The 20,636-nt window shown below is 43.4% G+C and overlaps 1 protein-coding gene and 1 pseudogene across 1 annotated transcript; one reads left to right on the forward strand and one right to left on the reverse strand.

The window, feature by feature from the left end:
- The first annotated feature begins 327 nt into the window (after positions 1–327).
- Positions 328–675, forward strand: CRCT1 (cysteine rich C-terminal 1). The gene has a single exon (XM_062190145.1). The coding sequence runs from the start codon at positions 328–330 to the stop codon at positions 673–675; it is 348 nt and encodes a 115-aa protein (XP_062046129.1).
- Positions 676–1,301: 626 nt separating this feature from the next.
- LOC133759200 (large ribosomal subunit protein eL15-like) overlaps positions 1,302–20,636 on the reverse strand; it is a 30,371-nt pseudogene continuing 11,036 nt past the window's right edge.

Below are 20,636 nucleotides of genomic sequence, written 5' to 3' on the forward strand. Positions count from 1 at the left end.
AGACAGAAGGTCTTTGGCCTGGGTCATACGGAGAGAAATGGCCGCAGTATCCGGTATTTCCCCTCTCCGGGCACTCGGGTGGTCCTTATCCCAGTCAGGAAAACGGACAGCCACCCATCCTTCTCAAGGACTGTTAGCCGCTGCAGACACCTGCTGCGCGCGGGGCTGTCCTTCCCGGCTTCCGCTCTGTCCTCCCTGGCCCCGGCACCTGCCGGCTGGCTCGCTGAGCCCGGTCTGCAAGCCCTGAGGCCCACGGTTGGAAAGAAAAAAGCGTGCTCGCGTCTCAAAGGCTGGCTTTCTTCCAGGTCCGCCGTGACGAGCTCCGCCATGTCCCAGCAGAGCGCCGCTTCCGCCAAAGGCTTTTCCAAGGGGTCCTCGCAGGGCCCGACTCCCTGCCCCGCGCCGGCGCCCACCCCGGCGTCCGGCTCCTCCTCCTCCCCGTGCTGCGGCGGCGGCTGCTGCGGCTCCGGCTCGGACGGCGGCTGCTGCGGCAGCGGCGGCGGCTGCTGCGGCGACACCGGCTGCTGCGGCTCGACCTCCACCGGCTGCTGCTGCTTTCCGAGGAGGCGTCGCCGGCAGCGCAGCGGCTGCTGCTCCTGCTGTGGGGGCGGCAGCCAGAGGTCGCAGCGCTCCGGTAACCAGAGCTCCGGCTGCTGCTCCGGCGGCTGTTGCTGAGCCGCCCACTGCCAGCTGCTCCCCATCGTGCCTCCTCCCCGTGGTGCCCCTGGCTCCCACGCCGGGTGCTGGGCCTCGGAGTCTGTCTCCCACAGTAAAGCTAATTGCACTTTGATGTCCGGAAACCCACCCGGGTCTCAGCCACACAGAACTCCCCGGACCCCTTGTGTGATTTTTCTCTCCGGGGCCCTGAGAGCCATGGGCGGGACACACTGGACTCTGCTATAGTCTGCAGGGGCTTGCACCCAGCAGGTGCCCAATCAATGCCTACTGATTTGATTGTCCTTTGAAGACATCGCAATAAAGCTTCTACCTCCTGAGAACACTGTGTCCCCATTTATTCCTTCATTCTTGTGTTTATCAATTATCCACTACCTAGAAATGCTTGTGAAAGGCCAGATAGATAAATGATTCCCGCCTGGATAGGAATCTGGCTTTCTTGGAGTTATTATGATCGCAGCCATCACATATGGACGGTTCTAAATATCCTAGGGACTCTACTGACAGGTGCCATCTGATTCAGTCGTGACTCCCTGAAGTGCAGGCTCTTACAGCCATCTTACAGGGGACAAGCGCTGGTTGAGGCCAGGGCCCAAGCTCCTGCCTCCCCTGCTTGCTTTGCCCTCCTATGCACGCGACCCAAAGGTTCCGGTCCGCGGCTCTTGGGGACTTTGGAATAAGCGCTGAGGCTCTCTGTGGGGCGGCAGGCGGGTCACTGGGTGAGGAAAGTTCCCCCAGCTGCGCCTCCCAGGAGACTGGAACTGGCCTCCCCAGGTCTCATCTTCATGACCAGGAAGACTGGGGTTTCGGGAACGCTTCCGAGTGGGGCGTGCTCGGAGGCGTGGGTCCCTCCGTCTTCGTAGGTGTTGGCCGTGGCCGCCCTGGCGGGATCCTCCTGAGTGGGGCAGAGCCCCGTCCCTGTAGGTGTAGATCGTGCGCACGCGCTCTGGGGAAGGGGGCCCAGGGAGGTGTTTGCATGATGCTCGCTGGGTTCACAAGGGAGGAGGCCACGGTAGTAACTGGAAGCACGGTTTTTCAGCACGATTTCTTTTTTTGTCCCAGGGACACTGCCGGGCTGTTCACATCTATTATTTTAGCTCCCCCAATCCTGTCAAGTGGGGACTCCATGAGTCTCCTGTTTTGAATGTGAGGATACCGGGGTTCAGAGAGTTTCAGCGCCTTGGCCAGAATCACCCAGCCAGCAAACGTTGAAGGCCTCCCGATGGGGTGTGAGGGGATGAGACGCCAGGGCCTCCGCTCTCAAGCTCTGCCACCTTAGAAATCACCACCCCCTCGGGGGAAGGGACACACCGATCTCTGCGGACACACCCAGGCTTTTAGAAAATTGCAGCTTGGCCTCTTGGCTTCTGCTCCATCAGTGACCCGATGACTGGTGAGCTCCGCCTCGCCAGGGCATCCACCCAGCAGCCAGGTGCTGAAGGTGTTTGCTCACGGGTGAGGTCAGAGAGGCTCCCTTGATTCATCCAGGGTGTTTCAAGTTGAGGCCAAATGACCCCTCAGGAAGGCTGGGAAGGGCAGGCTGGCCTGTGTGGGTGGGGCCCTTCCTTTGAGAGTCTATGATTCCCGGCAGGAGGTGACTTGTGGACACTGTTTACAAACAGATGGTATCAGCCGCCATCCTGCCTCCCCCACCCCCAGAGGTGTGTTGAGGCAACAGCCCCTGGCAGGAAGTGGAGCCGGAAGGGAGGAGCACCTGACTCAGAACAGACAGCCTGGAAAGCCAATCTGACGGCGAGGGCAAATCCGAATGGGAGTTCACACCTCTGTCACAAGGCACGTGGATGTCTACCCGGTGGCTGACCGACACCCGCCTGTCACTGAAAACCGCACTGAACGGGACAACACAGGGCTGGAAGATTTCTGCCTTGTTGGAGGCCCCAGGCTACAGTGTTTGAGAGGTGCTTCCAGGGAAGCTGGCCCCATAGAAACTAGACAAGTAGCTTGGAATTCCACCTGCTTGGCATGCCGATGTGCTAGCGAGGTGGACCACGTGCTGTGAGCCCAGCATTATTCCATTTGTAGCTCACAACTTTTCACACAAGGCAAGCTCCTCCGTGTTTTGCTGATACAAGCTAGAACATAGCACTGTTAGGAATCTATCCCGGGATTACACAGCATGTTATACCATGCATTTCTGAGAAGGAGGAATGTATTGTCAGGTTTGGACAGAAGCAGAAGAAAGAGAACCCCAGGGGGGTGATGGTGCTGTAGAAAGAGGGAGGAGGGCAACATTGTGGTGCAGCAGGTAAAGCCTGCAATGTTGGCTTCCTAAAGGAGTGCCAGTTTGAATCCTGGCTGCTCCACTTCCCATCCAAGTCCCTTAGAATGCATCTGGCAAAGCAGTGGTTGAGGGCCTAAGAACTTGCCCCTGTTACCCATGTGGGAAACCCAGAAGGAGTTCCTGGCTCCTGGCTTCAGCCTGGCCCAGCCCCAGCCCCAGCCCCAGATGTTGTGGCCATTTTGGGGAGTGAAGCAGTGGATGGAAGATCTCTTTCTCTCCCTCTCTCTATAATTTGGTCCTTCAACTAAATAAATCAATTACTTTATTTAAAGATTCATTTACTTACTTGCAAGGCAGAATTAGAGAGAGATCAAGAGATGCAGAGATCTTCTATATGCTGGTTCACTCCCCAGATGACCACAAATACCAGAGCTGGGCCTCTCTGAAGCCAAGAGCCAGGAGCTTCTTCTGGCTCTCCCACAAGGGTGCAGGGGCCCAAGGACTTGGGTCAGCCTCCACAGCTTTCCCAGGTGCACTAGCAGGGAGCTGGATTGGAAGTGGAGCAGCTAGGACACAAACCAGAGCCTATGTGGGATGCTGGTGCTGGCGGCTTTGCTTGATATGCCACAGCGCCGGCCCCCAAATAAATAAATCTTTAAAAAAATACAGGAAAAGAAAAAACCCTGAGGCTATATCCTCAGAAAGAGAATGGTTTTGAGACCAAACCGGAAACTGGCTTTGAACAAGGAGCCTTCGAGGGACAGAAGCCGGTCTGCATAACACAGTGTTCTCTGATAACCCAGGGATTAGTTAGGCAGCGGTGATTAGGCAGCTCTGCAAGAGGAAGTGCGTGGAGAGAGCACCCCCTGTGAGCAATGCAGTGCCCCTTGCTTAAGAAGAGGCTCTGACTCACACATGCGGGTACTGAGGCAGAGAAAGACACGACGAAGGTGGAAAGCATTTGTCCGAGGGAAGAGTACACAGAGCCAGGCACTGCGTTGAAGCTAAAGTAGAAGAAGCAGCTGGGGCACCGCGGCAGGTTGTGCCTGATGAGTAGGAACTGATCTCCCATTGACAAAGACAGAGAAGTGAAGGAAGAACTGGTGTGTGCAGAATGAGGGAGTCTGACCTAAGGCGTGGTTGGATTGAAGGTGCTGCCAGGACAAGACCGGGAGGCAGTGATGAGAGACTGGAAATTCAGATACAGAATCCTTGAAAATTGGGGTAAAAATGACCAGGACAAATGGTAATCCGCTGTGCAGAGATGGGAGTCAAATCCTTTGGCGTGGCTGGGGTCACGCCTCTGGTCTGTCTTGTTCATTGCACTCATCTCCATGTAAAGAGGAGACTGCACTGTTGAAGGCACTCGATAAATACATGTGGAGCAAATAAGTGAATGCAATGGCAAAACAGAAGCGCAAGCGCTGAGTTGAGGGGGAAAAGGAGCAGTAAGGAGGAAGCTGAGTTCCAAGTGGGAAGAGCAATGGTGACAAAGTTGGAGATTTAACTTAGCCACTTGGTATCGGCAATTCATAGGCTACTTTCAAGTCTTCTGTTCTAGAAACCCAGGCCGAAGCAAGCAGGACAGTGCAAGGCTGCAGAAGCCAAGATGTCACCCAATGAAGTTAGTCACACTCCGTCTTCCTTCCCAGTGTGTGGTCCCTCTCGGGATGCCGGGCCATTGAACAGTTATCGTAAGATATTCCATCTGGAGGGACAGTGGTTTCGCTTTAACTAGGTGGAACAGGCTCAGCAGGAATTCGTGGTGAGTAAGGGAAATGCCCTCTCTTCTGTGGGTGACGCTGCAGCGCATCACAATGATTCGGCCTTGATAAATCTGAAATATGTCAGCTTGCCTCGGGCGAGTCTAGTTGACCCCAGGAAAGCAAGTATCTGCCCTTCTCTTGTCAGCATTCCACTGGGTCAGAGCAATGGCTTTCATCAGTATCTTCCGTCCGCCTCCTCTCCTGCCCGTGTCCCGCGAGCTGTCCCCACCATGCTGTCTCTAGGTTTTTGGATGATGTGCGGTGAATGGTCAAGTGGCAGTGGCAGTATGGAACCTGCATTTCACAGAGGAGGTCTTCTCTCTTTCTAACAAATTGGGTTGAAGATGCCATCGAACGGGAGAAGTCGTTTTTAGGATGGAAGGAAGAGCGATTCCTATAGTTCATTGTGTCTTGAAGAGTCACGAATAGCAAAATGGGCATATTCAGTCTTTGGCCACAGAAGCTTATAATACACTTGATGACCAAGGCCCCCCAAAACAAGGACAACACTGGCTAGAGAAGAAAGGTGTGGGCAGAGCCCAGGGGTTGCTCCTTCCACCGGAACTGTGGTGATCCCCATGTGACTACCCTAAACTGAAGTATGCGGGCCTCCTTTTGGCTGGGGTTCCTTGTGCTGATTCAGCGTGAGTCAGAAGTCTGCCTTGCTGCCCCTGGGAAGATGCCATACTTTCTGTTACTGAGTGTTTGCAGTGCATTCTAGTCTGATTGCTGGAGTGGAGAACGTATGTGTTGGTGCTTCCTGGCAGCACTGATTTGCATTGGTTCCTGTTTCCACTCCAGAGTGATGTGGGAAGGTGCATGTGCATCTCAGGGTACACCTGAGGGGCCTGTCTTTCTTTTTAAAAGACATGTTTATTTGAAAGGCAGAGTTACAGGGTTGGGGGAGAAAGAGATCCTCCATCAGCTGATTCACTCCCCACATGACGGCAACAGCTAGGGCTGGGCCAGGTCTAAACCAGGAGCCAGAAGATTCCTTCAGATCTCTCACATGGGTGCAGGGGCCCAAGGACTTTGACCATCTTCTTCTGCTTTCCCAGGTGCATTAGCAGGGAGCTGGATCAGAGGTGGAGCAGCCTGGATTCAAACTGACACCCATATGGGGTGCTGACATCGCAGGTGGCGGCTTAACACACAATATCAACCTCCTCTAGGGGACTTTCAATCACAGATTTACTATGTTGTCATTGTCACACTTTTGAATTTTTGTACATCAGTAAATTCTTTATTTTAAAAGGTTGAGCCAAAGCCAAAAAATATATATATAGAGAGAATTCTACATTGTATCAAAGAGATGCTTGAACCACCATGCTTATAGCAGCATGGTGGACAATAGCCAAAATATGGAATCAACCAAAACAGAAATGCCTGTCTGTATCAGTTTTGCCACAAATATATTTGTCAAAATTTGTTTTAAATCTTTGTCAAATTGTTACGAATAATATACTACTATAGTTTTAATAATCTGATTATCTTAAAATTTACTGTATATGAGTGAAATTGACTTGTTTTCATTTGATTATTGTTTATAGCCCTTACCTATATTGCTGCTGAACTGAGGTCCTTTTACTTTTTATTTATTGAACTCATTATTTAGTTGAGTATTAAGCCTATGACTGTAATGTAAATTAAAAATATTTTATCTCAGAAATAAAAAAAATGAAAAAAAAAAGGTTAGTTCTATTGCCAATAATGTAGCTTATCACTTCACTTGTTTGGAAACTTAACTTGCAGTGTTCAAGAGCTATTTTTCTATTTTTCCCTCGAAAGCCATTTTCCTACCCATCTGAAATGTGATTGATACATCTGAAAGTCAGGAATTAACCCCCTCCCTCTCTCCCACGTCCACCAAATGATTTTTTCATTCATTAAGCATATAGTAAGCACTTACTGTATTCTAGTTACTTTGGCAAAAACCAAGTAATTCTTCTGCAGGGGTTTCGTGGGAGAGAGTTAAATACCATGACGCAGTGTAATATGATAAGGAGTCAGCACCACAGAGAGGACACAGCTCACCCAGCAAGGTGTTGGCAAAAGGCGTTGCTTGAACTTCATCTTGAAGAATGTGTAGATTGACCAGGCTGAGAACAGAAAAAAAGGCATTTAATTTAAAGTAAACAGAAGCAAGGGCAAAGATCAGAGTGGTGAACCTGTATTTGGCAGCAAACAATTTTGCATGAGCGGAGCTCAAAGAAGCCAAGACAAGTAAGGTTATATAGCCGGTCAGGGATCAGGTCTGGCAGAGCCTCGTGTGGCTCCCTAAACCACCCGCAACTTTATGTGGGGGCCCAGTGGAGCAAAGCATTTTGGATGCCTGTTGGATTTCTATCCTATCTTTTCAGTCATACTAGTTATTTTAGCTAAAAAAAAAAGGGGGGGGGAGCATTAACTTTGTCTCTTCTCCCTTCTTTCTTTAGCATCTTCCTCAAATACCAAAGACTGACACCTATAGTTCTATCTTTATTTAAATATTCCTTAAGTCTGATGAATAATGCTTTTCCTGCCAACCATTCCCTTGGACCATCTCACTCGAGTCACCGTGTTCTCTCCAGCTCTGCACCCAGTGCCCAGGATCCTAGCCCTCTGTCAAGCAATGCTCACTGTTGGTCAGCTCCCACTCTGCTCACTGTTGGTCAGCTCCCACTCTGCTCACTGTTGGTCAGCTCCACTCTGCCCTGTGGACACTGCACTTCACTCAGTGCTGTCCGATTCCACGGGCTTTCCTCCCTGTCCTCCCCACTAGTCTCTCTCCTGGTTCCACTTACAAAGCTGTGTGTTACACCCAAGGTCAGCCCACACTTGACTGGCTTTCTCTTTTGCTGAGAACTCGCATTCGTTTTTCACACTTTCATTGAGGAGCAGGTGTGTGATGAAGACAAAGATGCCATTTGGACAGTTCCTTTGGGTGGAGGTTTCCAGCCATGGCATTTCTCGCAGTTAAAATCTCTGATCCTCAATGAAACAGTGCCATTTGGACATTTCAAAAGCATCTTACACTAAACACAACTATCTCTGAAATTATTTTTTCCCTTACAGATTTCTCTTCTTCAGATGGCATGGCCACTGTCCCCGTCTACAAGGAAACCCATTGATTTTGTATCTAACCAGTTACCAACCATATTGCTTTTTCCTTCTTGGTAGTTCTTCCCTTTGCCCCTTTCTCTCTATGTCTACCACAGTCATCTGGGTTTGAAAGACCCCAAATCTGGGAATCCAACGCGCTCGGGTAGTCGCCCAAAGACCCAAAACTCCAGCCCAGTAGATGCAAAAGCAAGAGGATATTTATTAATACGTTTGCGCAAACGGGCTCCCCAGCACCTCAGGCAGTCCAGAGAGCAAGAGAGCCCCGAGCAGGGGTTACAGCAGTTTTTAAAGACAATAGCCACCTGATTAACATATGTATGTGGGGCGTTTGGTGATTGGCTATTTTGAAGGGCAAACTCTTGTTGCGATTTTAGTGAGGGAAGGGGTAAGTTTATACAATGGTCACAGAACCTTATTGCAACTCTTTTCCAGACTCCTGCAAGTGTTACCGCGTGAGACAGTTACACAGAGCAGTTTCCCAAGGCAGTTTCCCAAGGTTATTCTGTAGGCAGATGGAGACACAGTTATCTTAAGGAATGGCTACTGTCAGCAGCCAAACTTTTAAACCCTTGCTAAAATTATTTTAATATTTACTTTTAGCAGAGGTCTTACAGGTTCTCAAGAAGAAAACAGGCAGAGAATTTGGAAATAAAGAATACAGACAGGCGTCTACCATGTGGTACCAGAGCAGGCAGAGTTGCAAATCTTAATCCACGCCTACATACAGAAGGAACGAGCTGACTGTGGTGGGGTCAGAATTTTATACAAAGTTCCTTACACTTAACGTGTCTCTGGATTGGTATTGACAGCTTCCAGCACTTCAACCCTGACCATATTGCCTGAGATTGTATTGTTGTCCAGTATTATAGATTTATTCTAACACCCTCAATGTAGCCATCAGGACTTCTATTATTTTTAAAAGATATTATTTTTCTAGAAATTATTTTTATGCATTTTAAAGGCAGACACACACACATGGGGAGGTGGAGGAGAGTAATAGAGAGAGAGAGAAACTTCCATCCCCCTGGTTCAGTCCTCAAACCCAACAACCAGGCTGAAGTCAAGAGCCCAGAACTCATTCTGAGTCTCTCACATGCATGACAGGGACCCAAGCACTTAGCCATCACCTTTGCATCCTGGTTTGTGCATTGATAGGAAGCTGAAATTGGAAGCATAGCAGCCTGCAGTCTGATATGGGAGGCAGGTGACCCAAGCAGCATCTTAAGTGTGGCACCAAATGCCTGGCACTTGTTTTATTTTATACTGTCAGTACTTGTTTATTAATTTTTTTCATTTTTCATTTTTTATTTTTTATTAATATAAAGAGAGCATATTTTATGCATTCCATAGGTACAGTTCCTAGAAGACAACTACACTTCCTTCACTCTTCTGCTCCCTCTCATCTCTTCATTAGTTATTGCAAAGACGTCATTTTAGTCCGCTTTATATTCACAGGCTTAATTTGCCACAAATCATAATATTCAACAAGTATGAAGTAGGAAGACCACAATTTCACAAGCATATAAACATGAGCTAAAATGATAATCATGTCCCAAAGTGACCATTTCATTCCTATGCATCTGTTTGTATTGTATATTAGCTGACACACAGCAGAGAAAACATAAGATATGTGTCTTTTTTGAGACTGACTTATTTCACTAATTATAATGGTTTCCAGTTGCATCAATTTTGTTGCCAAAGACAGTATTTCATTATTTTATGGCAGAGTAATATTCCATAACGTGTCCAGTCATCAGTTGATGGACATCTATGTTGATTCCGTATCTGAGCTATTGTGAATTAAGCTGCAATAAACACGGAAGTACAAATAATTCTTTCATGTGCTGATTTAATTTCCTTTAGGTAAATTCTCAAGAGTGGGATGGCTGGGTCATTCAATAGATCTATTTTCAGATTCCTGAGTAATCTCCATACTGACTTCTATAATGGTTCTACTGGTTTACATTCCCACCAATGATGTAGTAGGGTCCCCTTTTCTCCACATCCTTGCTAGCATTTATTGTTTTTTGATTTATGTATGGTAGTCATTCCAGCTGGGGTGAGGTGAAACCTCACTGTAGTTTTTATTTGAATTTCTCTGAGCATTTTTTTTTTCATGTGTCTGTTGGCCAATTGAATATCATCCTTTGAAAAAGTGCCTGTGTAAGTCTTTTTCACATTTTTTAACTGGATTGTTTGTTTTGTTGTTGAATTTCTTGAGCTCTTCATAGATTCTGGTTATTGATCCTTTATCAGTTACATAGTTTCAAGTATTTTCTCCCATTCTGTCAGTTGCCTCTTCACTTTGTTGAGTGGCTCCTTTACAGTGCAGAAGTTTCTTAGATTGATATAATCCCATTTGTCTATTTTTACTTTATTTGCCTGTGCCTCTTGGGTCTTTTCCAAGAAGTCTTTGCCTATGCCAATGTCTTGCAGAGTTTCCCTGAAGTTTTCCTCCAGTAATTTGATTATTTCAGGTCATAGATGTAATCCTTGATGAATTTTGAGTTGATTTTTGTATAAGGTGTAGGTAAGTGTCTTGTTTCATGCTTCTGTACACAGAGATCCAATTTTCCCAGCACCATTTGTTGAAGAAACTGTCCTTTCTCTAGGAATCTATTTCAGCTCATCTAACAAAGATTAGTTGGTTGTAGATGTGTGGATAAATTTCTGGAGTTTCTATTTTGTTCCATTTGCCTATATGTCTATTTTTGTGCGAGTACCAGGCCACTTTGATTATAATTGCCCTGTAGTGTGTCTTGAAGTCTGGTATTGTGATGACTCCAGTTTTTTTGTTTGTTTGTTTAATATTGCTTTAGCTATTCAGGGTCCTTTGTGCTTCCATATGAATTTTAGCATAGTTTTTTTCTAGATCTGAGGAGAATGGATGGTATTTTGATTGGGATCATATTGAATCTATAAATTGATTTTGGTAGTATAAACATTTTGATAATATTAATTATTTCAATCCATGAACATGGAAGATTTTTCCATTTTTATTGTCTTCTATTTCTTTATTTAATGTTTTATAACTTTCATTGTAGAGATCTTTCACCTCCTTTGTTAAATTTATTCAAAGGTATTTAAATCATTTTGTAGCTGTTATGAATGGGGCTAATCTTAGAAGTTCTTTCTCAGCCATGTCATTGTGTACACAAAGGCTATTGATTTTATATGTTGATGTTATATCCTGCAACTTTACCAAATGCTCTTATGAGTTCCAATAGACTCTTGGTAGAGTCTTTGGTTCCCTTATACATAGAATCATGTTATTTACAAACAGTGATAATTTGATTTCCTCCTTTCCAATTTCCATGTCTTTGATGTCTTTTTCTTACTTAATGGCTCTAGCTAAAACTTCCAGAAATATATTGAATAGCAATGGTGAAAGTGGGCATCCTTGTCTGGTTCTGGATCTTAATGGAAATGCTTCCAACTTTTCCCCATTTAATAAGATGTTGGCTGTGAGTTTGTCCTAAATTGCCTTGATTTTGTTAATGAATGTTCCTTCTATACCCAATTTGCTTATGTTTTTATTTTTTATCATGAAAGGATGTTGTATTTCATCAAATGCTTTCTTTGCATCTATTGAGATAATCATGATTTCTTCCTTTAATTTGTTTATGTGGTGCATCATATTTATTGATTTGCATATGTTGAACCATCCCTGCATACCAAGGATGAATCCCACTTGGTGCAGGTGAATTATCTTTCTGATGTGTTGTTGGATTCAATTAGCTATTATTTTGTTGAGGATTTTTGCATCTATGTTCATCAGAGATATTGGTCTCTAGTTCTCTTTTTTTGTTGTATCTTTCTCTGGTTTTAGACATAAGGTGATGTTGGCCTCATGGAAGGAATTTGGGAGGATTCCCTCCCTTTTAATGGTTTTGAACAGTTTGAGAATTGGAATTAGTTCTTTAAAAGTCTGGTGGAGTTCAGCAGTGAAGACATCTGGTCCTGGGGTTTTCATAGTTGGGAGGGTCTTTACTATTGATTGATTTTCTTCATCTTGGTTGTTGGTCTGTTTAGGTTTTCTAGTCTTCATGACTCAATTTTAGTAGCTTGTATGTGTCCAGAGCTCTATCCATTTCTTCTGGATTTTCCAATTTGTTGGCATCTAGCTGTTTACAGTAATTTCTGATGATTCTTTTTTATTTCTGTTATATCCATCATTGTATCTCCTTTTTCATCTGTGAATTTATTGATTTGAGGGAAATCAAAAAGAGAGGAGAAGTCCCTCTCTTTTGGTTAGTTTTCACTAATGGTACATCACTTTTGTTTATTTAAAAAAAAACAGCTGTTTGTTTCACCATTCTTTTGTATTGTTTTTGATTCAATTTTGTTTTTTTCTTCTCTAATTTTAATTATTTCTTTCCTCCCACTAATTTAGGGTTTGGGTTGTTCTTGTTTTTTTAGATCCTTGAGATACATTGATAGACCATTTATTTTATGTCTTTCCAATTTCTTGATATAGGCACTAACTGCTCTACTTCCCTCTTAACACTGATTTTGCTCTATCACATAAGTTCTGACATCTTGTATTATCTTCATTCATTTTCAGGAATTTTTTTTATTTCCCTTTGATTTCTTCTTTGACCCACTGTTCATTCAGGAGTGTGCTGTTCAGTCTTCATTTATTTGTATATTTTCTGGAGTTTCTTAAGTTGTTAAATTCCAGCTTAATTCCACCTTGGCCAGAAAAGATACATGATATTATTTCAATTTTGTTGAATTTGCTGAGACTTGCTTTATGGATTATCATATGGTCTATCCTGGAGAAAATTCCATGCACTGATGAAAAGAATGTTCTTCAGCTGTGGAATGAAATGTTCTGTAGATATCAATCAGGTCCATTTGGTCCATAGAGTAGATTAACTTCATTGTTTCTTTGTTGATTTTTTTGTATTGTTGATTTGTCCATCAATGAAAGTGGGGCGTTGAAATCAATCTCCATTACTATCATATTGGTGTCTATGTCTCCCTTTAGATCATTAATATTTATTTTAAATTGCCAGGTACCCTCATTTTGGGTGCATATACATTTACTGGAGTTACATCTTCCTGTTGAATTGATTCCTTAATCATTAAATAATGCCCTTCTTTGTCTCTTTTAACAGTTTTGTGTTAAAATCTTTTTGTCTGATATTGGGATAGCTACATCTGTTCATTTCTGCTTTCTGTTAGCATGGAATACTTTTTTCATCCTTTCACTTTAATTCTGCTGGTATATTTTTTGTGAGGTATGTTTCTTGTAGGCAGCAAATAAATGGGTCTTGTTTTTTTTTTAATCCATTCAACCGGTCTGTATTTTTTAATTGGAGAATTTAGGCCATTTGCATTCAATGTTATTATTGATTAGTAATGATTTGGTCCTACCATTTTTCCATAAGTATTCCTATTATTTGCTTTAGATTTCCATAGTATCTTTACTAGGAGGATTTCTGCCTTCATATTCTTCTATAATGATAACTATTGTTCTCTGTTTCTGTGAGTAGCACATACTTAAGAATCATTTGTAAAGTTGGACAAGTGGTGAAAAATTCTTTCAATTTCTGTTTGCTATGGAAGGTCTTTATTTAACCTTCATTTATAATGAGAGCTTTGCTGGGTACAGTATTCTGGGTCGAATGTTTCTTTTAGGACTTGAACTATGTGTCTCCATTCTCTGCTAGTCTGTAGGGTTTCTGATGAGAAATCAGCTGTTAGTTTAGTTGGAGATCCTCTGAAAGTAATTTGGCATTTCTCTTATTTTAGAATCTTTTCTTTATGTTTTACTATTGAAAGTTTGACTATAATGTGTTATGGTGAAGTTCTTTTCTGATCATGTCTGTTAGGAATTATTTGTGCTTCTTGTGTTTGGATGTCCCTTTCTTTCTCCAAATAGAGAAGTTTTTTGCTATTATTTTGCTGAATATGTCTTCTATTCTGTTCTCTATTTCCATGCTTTCAGGAACTGCTAAGACACATATGTTTGGGCATTTGATAGTATCCTATAAATCTTGAACACTATTTTTTTTTTGACAGGCAGAGTGGACAGTGAGAGAGAGAGAGATAGAGAGAAAGGTCTTCCTTTTTCCGTTGGTTCACCCTCCAATGGCTACTGTGGCCGGCGCACTGCAGCCAGTGCACTGCTCTGATCTGAAGGCAGGAGCCAGGTGCTTCTCCTGGTCTCCCATGGGGTGCAGGGCCCAAGCACTTGGGCCATCCTCCACTGCACTCCCTGGCCACAGCAGAGAGCTGGCCTGGAAGAGGGGCAACTGGGACAAAATCCAGTGCCCCAACCGGGACTAGAACCCGGTGTGTCGGCGCCGCAGGTGGAGGATTGGCCTATTGAGCCGTGGCTCCAGCTGAACACTATTTTCAGTTTTTCTTTTTCTTCCTTCTTTTTTTTTTGGTCTGAGACATTTCCTAGGATTTATCTTCTAGTTCAGATATTCTTCATACTTGATCTTAGCCAAAAGGCTGAGAACAATCTCAGATATTCTTTCTTCTGCCTCACCAAGTCCATTATTCAGATTTTCCATTGTATTTTTTATTTGACATTTTGAATTCTTCATTTCAAATATTTCAGTTTGCTTTTTCCTCAATATATGAATCTCTCAGAAAAAATTTTCATCCATATCATGTATGGATTTCTTTATCTCATGAATTTGTTTCTCTGTTTCTTTGTGTTTCTGAGTAATTTTATGATCATTCTTTTAAAATTAATTTTCAGTCATTTTATTAATTTCTTCATCTTCACATTCTGATATTGAAGAGTTGCTGTGTTCCTTTTGGGGAGTCATATTGTCTTTCTTATTCTTATTTCTTGTGTTTCCACATTTATTTTTAGGCATTTGTGGATACACTTGTTGATTTTCTCCTCTGACAGATTTTATCTTTGGACTATGCTTCTGTGGCTTAGTGGAGTGTCTGCTGCAGAGACATGTACTCACTCTCAGAAGCTGGTGTTTTCTCCAGCGGGTGTTATCCCTGTTCATTGCTGCATGTCTGCACTTTCCATGCTGCTCCACAGCACCTCTCTTTCTGTAGAATTTCCACTGCAAACATCTCTTCAACCCTTCCCTAGGAATGTACTTCCTCAGCTTTTCTCCTCTTATCTTCCAATTGTCAAAATCAGTACATCTTTTCCCAATTTAGCCACCTTGGAATCTCTGCTTATTCTTTTTTTTAAAGGTTTATTTTATTTATTTAAAAGTCAGAGTTACACAGAGAGAGAAAGAGAGGCAGAGAGAGAGAGAGAGAGAGAGAGAGGTCTTCCATCCACTGGTTCACTCCCCAGATGGTTGCAACTGCCAAAGCTGTGCTGATCCAAAGCCAGGAGCCAAGAGCTTCTTCTGGGTCTCTCACATGGATGCAGGGGCCCAAGGACTTGGGCCATCTTCTACTGCTTTCCCAGGCCATAGTGGAAAGCTGGATCAGAAGTGGAGCAACTGGGACTTGAACTGGTGCCCATATGGGATGCCGGCACTGCAGGCGGTGGCTTAAATAAGCACCGGTGTGCTTATTTATTCTTATCATCATTTTCATCTTTTTTCCCCTTTACCATTACCCACTTAAGGTCATTCTTTTTTTCTCAATTCAGTTTTCTTCTTCCTGTAGCAAATTCTTTTGTAGCCACTATCCATAATTGTCTGAAAATATCTTAATTTAATCCTTACCCATAAACGATATTTTAGCTTGATACAGAATTCCAGCTTGGCAAATATTGCCTCAGATCACTTTGGAGATATTATTATGCTATTTTGTGATATTTGTGGTTGAGAGGGTGCTGCCAGACTAATTTTCTTTTTTCAGGGGAGGTAATCTGTTTCAACTTCTGGCACATTTTACAATTTTCCTTTGAGAGTTTTGCTTCTCAGGATTCATGACTTTTTGCAGTTCCCTTTGACACATTAGATGCATTTGGACTTTCTGCATTCTGTGTTCCAGAGTTCACTGCATTCCACATCATTTGAACACATGTGGATTTTGCACATGGATTTTACCTCCTCAGATTCAACCATGATTAAAAATATTCCAAATTTGCATTTGACTGAACATGTACAGACCTTTTTTCCTTGCCATTATAACCTAAACCATACAGTAAAACAGATATTTATATTACATTTGCATTATTTCAGGAATTATAACTAATCTGGAGATTATTTAAAGCATATGGAAAGATGCATGTAAATCATTTGCAAATACTACATCATTTAATATGATGGAATTGGGCATCCTCAAACTTGTGAATTCTTGGAACCAATCCCCTGAGGATCCTGAGGGATGACTGTATTTCTCAGATCAAGATTTATCATTCGCTTTTCTTAACATATTGTATGTCACTCAACTAACACTTTCCTATGATATCTATATCTCATTCATTCTACATTACCAAACATTTTCATTTTTACTTGGGTTTATGGCTCCCAGAGTAAATACCACAGGGTCCCTTGCAGCTAAGCATGGCCTTGTATCTCAATACTGGGCAATAGGATGGCGGTGGAAGCATCTCTAAGACACTTTTTTACAAGACAGATTCATATCATTTGCTCCTCTCTTTCTTCAATAATTTCTTCTCTCTGCTTGGACGTTGTATTGATTGTTGGACCTGCATACTGAGGCAGTAGGTGTCACCCAGTAGGTGTGGGAACAGAAAGGTAGAATTGGTCTTAATAGCAGTGGAGTATTAAACCGTTACTGGATCACCAAGATCTGGAATTTTATGCAAGAAACAAAACTAATTTTAAGAAACTTCTAATTTATTAATACACTATTGTTTCTGTTATTTTTAGCCAAAATCTTAACCTGTGTCATTTATTGATTTTCAAATGCCAATAAATATATTTCAAATTTCTTATAGCTCTATTTGGTTCTTTTTTCATAGCATCTATCTGTTTGCTGTTGTACTGGAAAATTTGAAGTGGGGCCAGAGTTGTGACGTAACAGGTTAAGTTGCTGCCTGCAACACAGACATCCTATATGGGTGCTGGTTTGTGTATTGGCTGTTCCACCTCTGATGCAGCTCCCTGCTAAAGTACCTGGGAAAGCAGTGGAAGATGACTCAAGTTCTTGGGACCCTACATCCACGCGGGAAACCTGGAAAAAAATCCTGGCTCCTGGCTCCTGGCTTCAGCCTGGCCCAACTCTGGCCATTGCAGCCATTTGGGTAGTGAACTAGTGAATGGAAAAATTTCTTTCTTTCTCCCTCTCTCTCTCTTTCTTGTAACTCTGCCTTTCAAATAAATAAACTAAATCTTAAAAAAAAAAAAACCCTGAAGCTGGGTAATTTGTAAAGAAAAGAGGTTTAGTGAGCTCACAGATCATTGGCATCACAATGGCAGGACCACATACGGGGAGGAGCAGATGGCATGGCAAGGAGCCTGCAACAGGTGCTAGGTTCTGTTATGCAATCTTGTCTCATGGAACTAACCAAGATCCTACATTAATCCCTTCCAAAGGTTGTCTCCCAATGACCTAAGCCATTTTCTACCAACCGTCTTCTTAAAAGTTCCTTCCCTTCCCAATACTGCCACACTGGAGACCAAGCCTTTAGCACAGGGAACTTTGGAGGACATGCTCCAATCACATCCATGTCTGCATGTTCCTCATGGTTTAAATCTTTGCTCACTGTCTTTAATCATTTTATTTTATTGTTTTGAAAGGCATAATTACAGAGATAGATATTTTCCATCTGATGATTCACTCCACAAATGGCCACAACGGCCAGGGCTAGGCCAGGCCAAAGCCAGGAGCCAGGAGCCAGGAATTTCAACCAGATCTCCTGCATGGGAACAGGGGCCCAAAGACTTAAGCCATCTTCTAATACTTTCCCAGGCACATCTCTGCTATGGCCGGGGAGTGCAGTGGAGGATGGCCGAAGTGCTTGGGCCCTGCACCTGCATGGGAAACCAGGAGGAAGCACCTGGCTCCTGGCTTCTGATCGGCGCAGCGCACCTGCCGTGACAGCCATTTGGGAGGTGAACCAATGGAGGGAAGACCTTTCTCTCTGTCTCTCTCTCTCACTGTCTAACTCTGTCTGTCAAAAAAAAAAAAGTGGAGCAGCCGGGACTTGAACCAGCACCCATATGGGATGTGAGCACTGTAAAATGTGGCTTAACCTAATATGCCACAGCACTGGCCCTTGTCTTTAATCATTTTAAGATAATTTTTAAAAATGCTTTGCATTTGCACAATTCACAGCAAAACTGAGATGGCACAGAAATTTCCCACATTCCCTTGTTTCCACATATGCATGGCCTCACCCATTATTAATATCCCTCACCAGAGTGATTGATGAATCTACAATGACATATCATAATTATTCAAAGCCTATTACTTGTTTTTATTAATAATGTTTAACTCATAGTTCTTTAATCTGAAATTTCTTAGTGGTCTAATCCAACTGTTCATAGTACTTATTGGCTTTCCCTGAAGATAAACTCATAACTCAAGACTGCAAAACATATAATAAACAATCCACACAAGTTCATCTTCAGTGAAACTTCACCTGTAGGCACCCTCTTGTGTTCATATTAAGATGAGTCCCTGGGACCTACGTTGTGGTGCAGTGGGTTAAGCTACTTCCTGCAATGCCTGCATTCCAAAAGGGCACTGTGTCAAGCCCTGGCTGCTCCATTTCTGATCCAGCTCTATACTAATGAGCCAGGGAAAGCAGCAGAAGATAGTCCAAGTTCTTGGCCCCCTGCCACCCAGGTGAGAGACTCAGATGGAGTTCCAGGCTCTTGGCTTTAGCCTGGCTCAGCCCTGGCCATTGGAGCCATTTGGGGAAATGAAACGCAGATAGAAAATCTCTTTGTGTTTCTCTTCTCTCTCTCTCTCTCTCTCTCTCTCTCTGTCTCTCTGTCTCTCTCTCTCTCTCTCTCTGTCTCTGTAACTATGTGTTTCACATAAATAAAATACATCTTTAAAAAAAGGTAAGTCCCTATAGATTAATTTTGTGTTTGTTTCTGCAAGATACCCTAGGAATCTGTCACATGCCACGTTTGATGCTAATTACTGTGGGAAGAGGGGCAAACAGCTAAGGAGTGCAGGAACATGGCTGCACATTTTAAGGACCCCTCTATAAACTGAAGCTAGGGCAGGCAGGTTTCTTTGTGCCTTGTGGTAGCCCTGTTCTAATCTACCTTCCTCAGCAAGGACAAGTCCTTTACTGTTCCCGATCTTGTCCCCTTCTCCTGATCCCAAAATGACAGTCTCTACCCATGGCAGCTTCCGTATCAGCTTAAGGACTTCCTATTTTGGATTTAGTTTTTTCCTTTTGATTATGAAACTTGGCAATGCTTCTTAGTTTTGTGCAAGCTTAGACGTGCATTACAGGTAGTTACTATATTTCATTTAACATTTGAGATGACTATAGCATCAAGATTTGAGGGCTTTCTAATAAGCAATACTGTCTCAGCTGTGCTGAGGGAAAGTAAGAGAAGAAATTTCTACTCTTCTTAGGAGCAAGTGTGCCCTCGGGACTGCCGTGGTACTCAGAGTTAGAGTACCTCAAAGGGAAGTCAGAATTCAGGGGTAGATTCTCCATTTTCATGGCAATGCTGCATTTGACAGATTTCCTATCCCATTGTGAGACCCTAAGCCTCTCGAGGACAGTGATTGGGTCCTATCCGTCCTGACAGTTCTCTGCCTACTCAGCACTACGGCTTGCACACAGAAGTTGCTCAACACAACTGTTGATTGATTGTTGACAGCACAGACTATATAATTTAATCCCTGCTTCGCACTTCGTACTCATCAGAAAATTGCATCAAGGTGTGGTGCATTTCAATATAAAGTAGCATATTAACCCCACACTCCACCCAGTTCAGACACATACAAAAAATGCCTGGGCTAATTTTTGACATCCTATGCATTCTATAACTAACTTACTAACAATAGTAATATAGAAATGATGAATATGCCAACTGTTAAATTCAAAATACGTTTAAAAACACCTGCTAAATAGGTTAATCTCACAGGTTCTTGCCTTGGGATCTCCTCTGCATGTGGTCCTCCCATTGTGATGTCATTAACAGGGTTAAATGCTCCCAAATGTACCTCTTTAGCATTTGAATGGGTTACTAGAGATTGTAGTCTGATTGCTCATTCAGAACAGCTTGGCGACATGGTTGATGCTGAACGCATCTGGAGACAAAATGTTAGCTTGTTGCCTTACTTGATGATTTATTTCATTTTTTAAAATTTAATTTTTAGGAAATCTGTGTGTTAAGTTTTGCTATTAAAGTAACTTCCTCCTCATTACCAAATAATTGTATTCATTGTAGAAAGATATAAGCATAGATAAGCAAAAGGCATTAACCCGCTGTGCCACAGCGCCAGCCCCTCACCAACTCTTTACTGTTGGGTATAGTCTCGTCTTGACTCCAATTCCTTACTATAATTAAATAATGGTAATGCACATCCCCTAATCATTCAATAAATATTTATTAGGTAGTTAACTCTGCCGTGGGAGCTGCTGCAGATTCAGAGTGGGGGACAAAGTTCCTGCCCTCAGTGGGAGCTTTTGATGAAGGAGAGGGAGACTGGAAACAAATAATCAGACCACACATAGAAAGGTCATAAACAGTGGTAATTGCAATGCAGAAAATAAAACAGATACTAAGATAGAGAGTGACCCGGTGAAGTCTGTCCTTTAGGCAGGGAAGCTACGTCATGTCACATCGCCAAAGGATAAACTTCAGATGAACCTGCAGAAGTGGAATTGCTGCATTTTGTACTAAGCCATCTTCCCACCATGGGCTAGAGAGCCTGCTCTCGACCCACTTAGCCAATGCCTGTTCCCTGGGTCCAGCCTTACTTCTGTCTGGCCCTAGTGCTGCCCTCTGGATCCACTCAGCCAC

This window comes from Lepus europaeus, chromosome 5 (genome assembly GCF_033115175.1).
Source record: "Lepus europaeus isolate LE1 chromosome 5, mLepTim1.pri, whole genome shotgun sequence".
Lineage (NCBI taxonomy): Eukaryota > Metazoa > Chordata > Mammalia > Lagomorpha > Leporidae > Lepus > Lepus europaeus.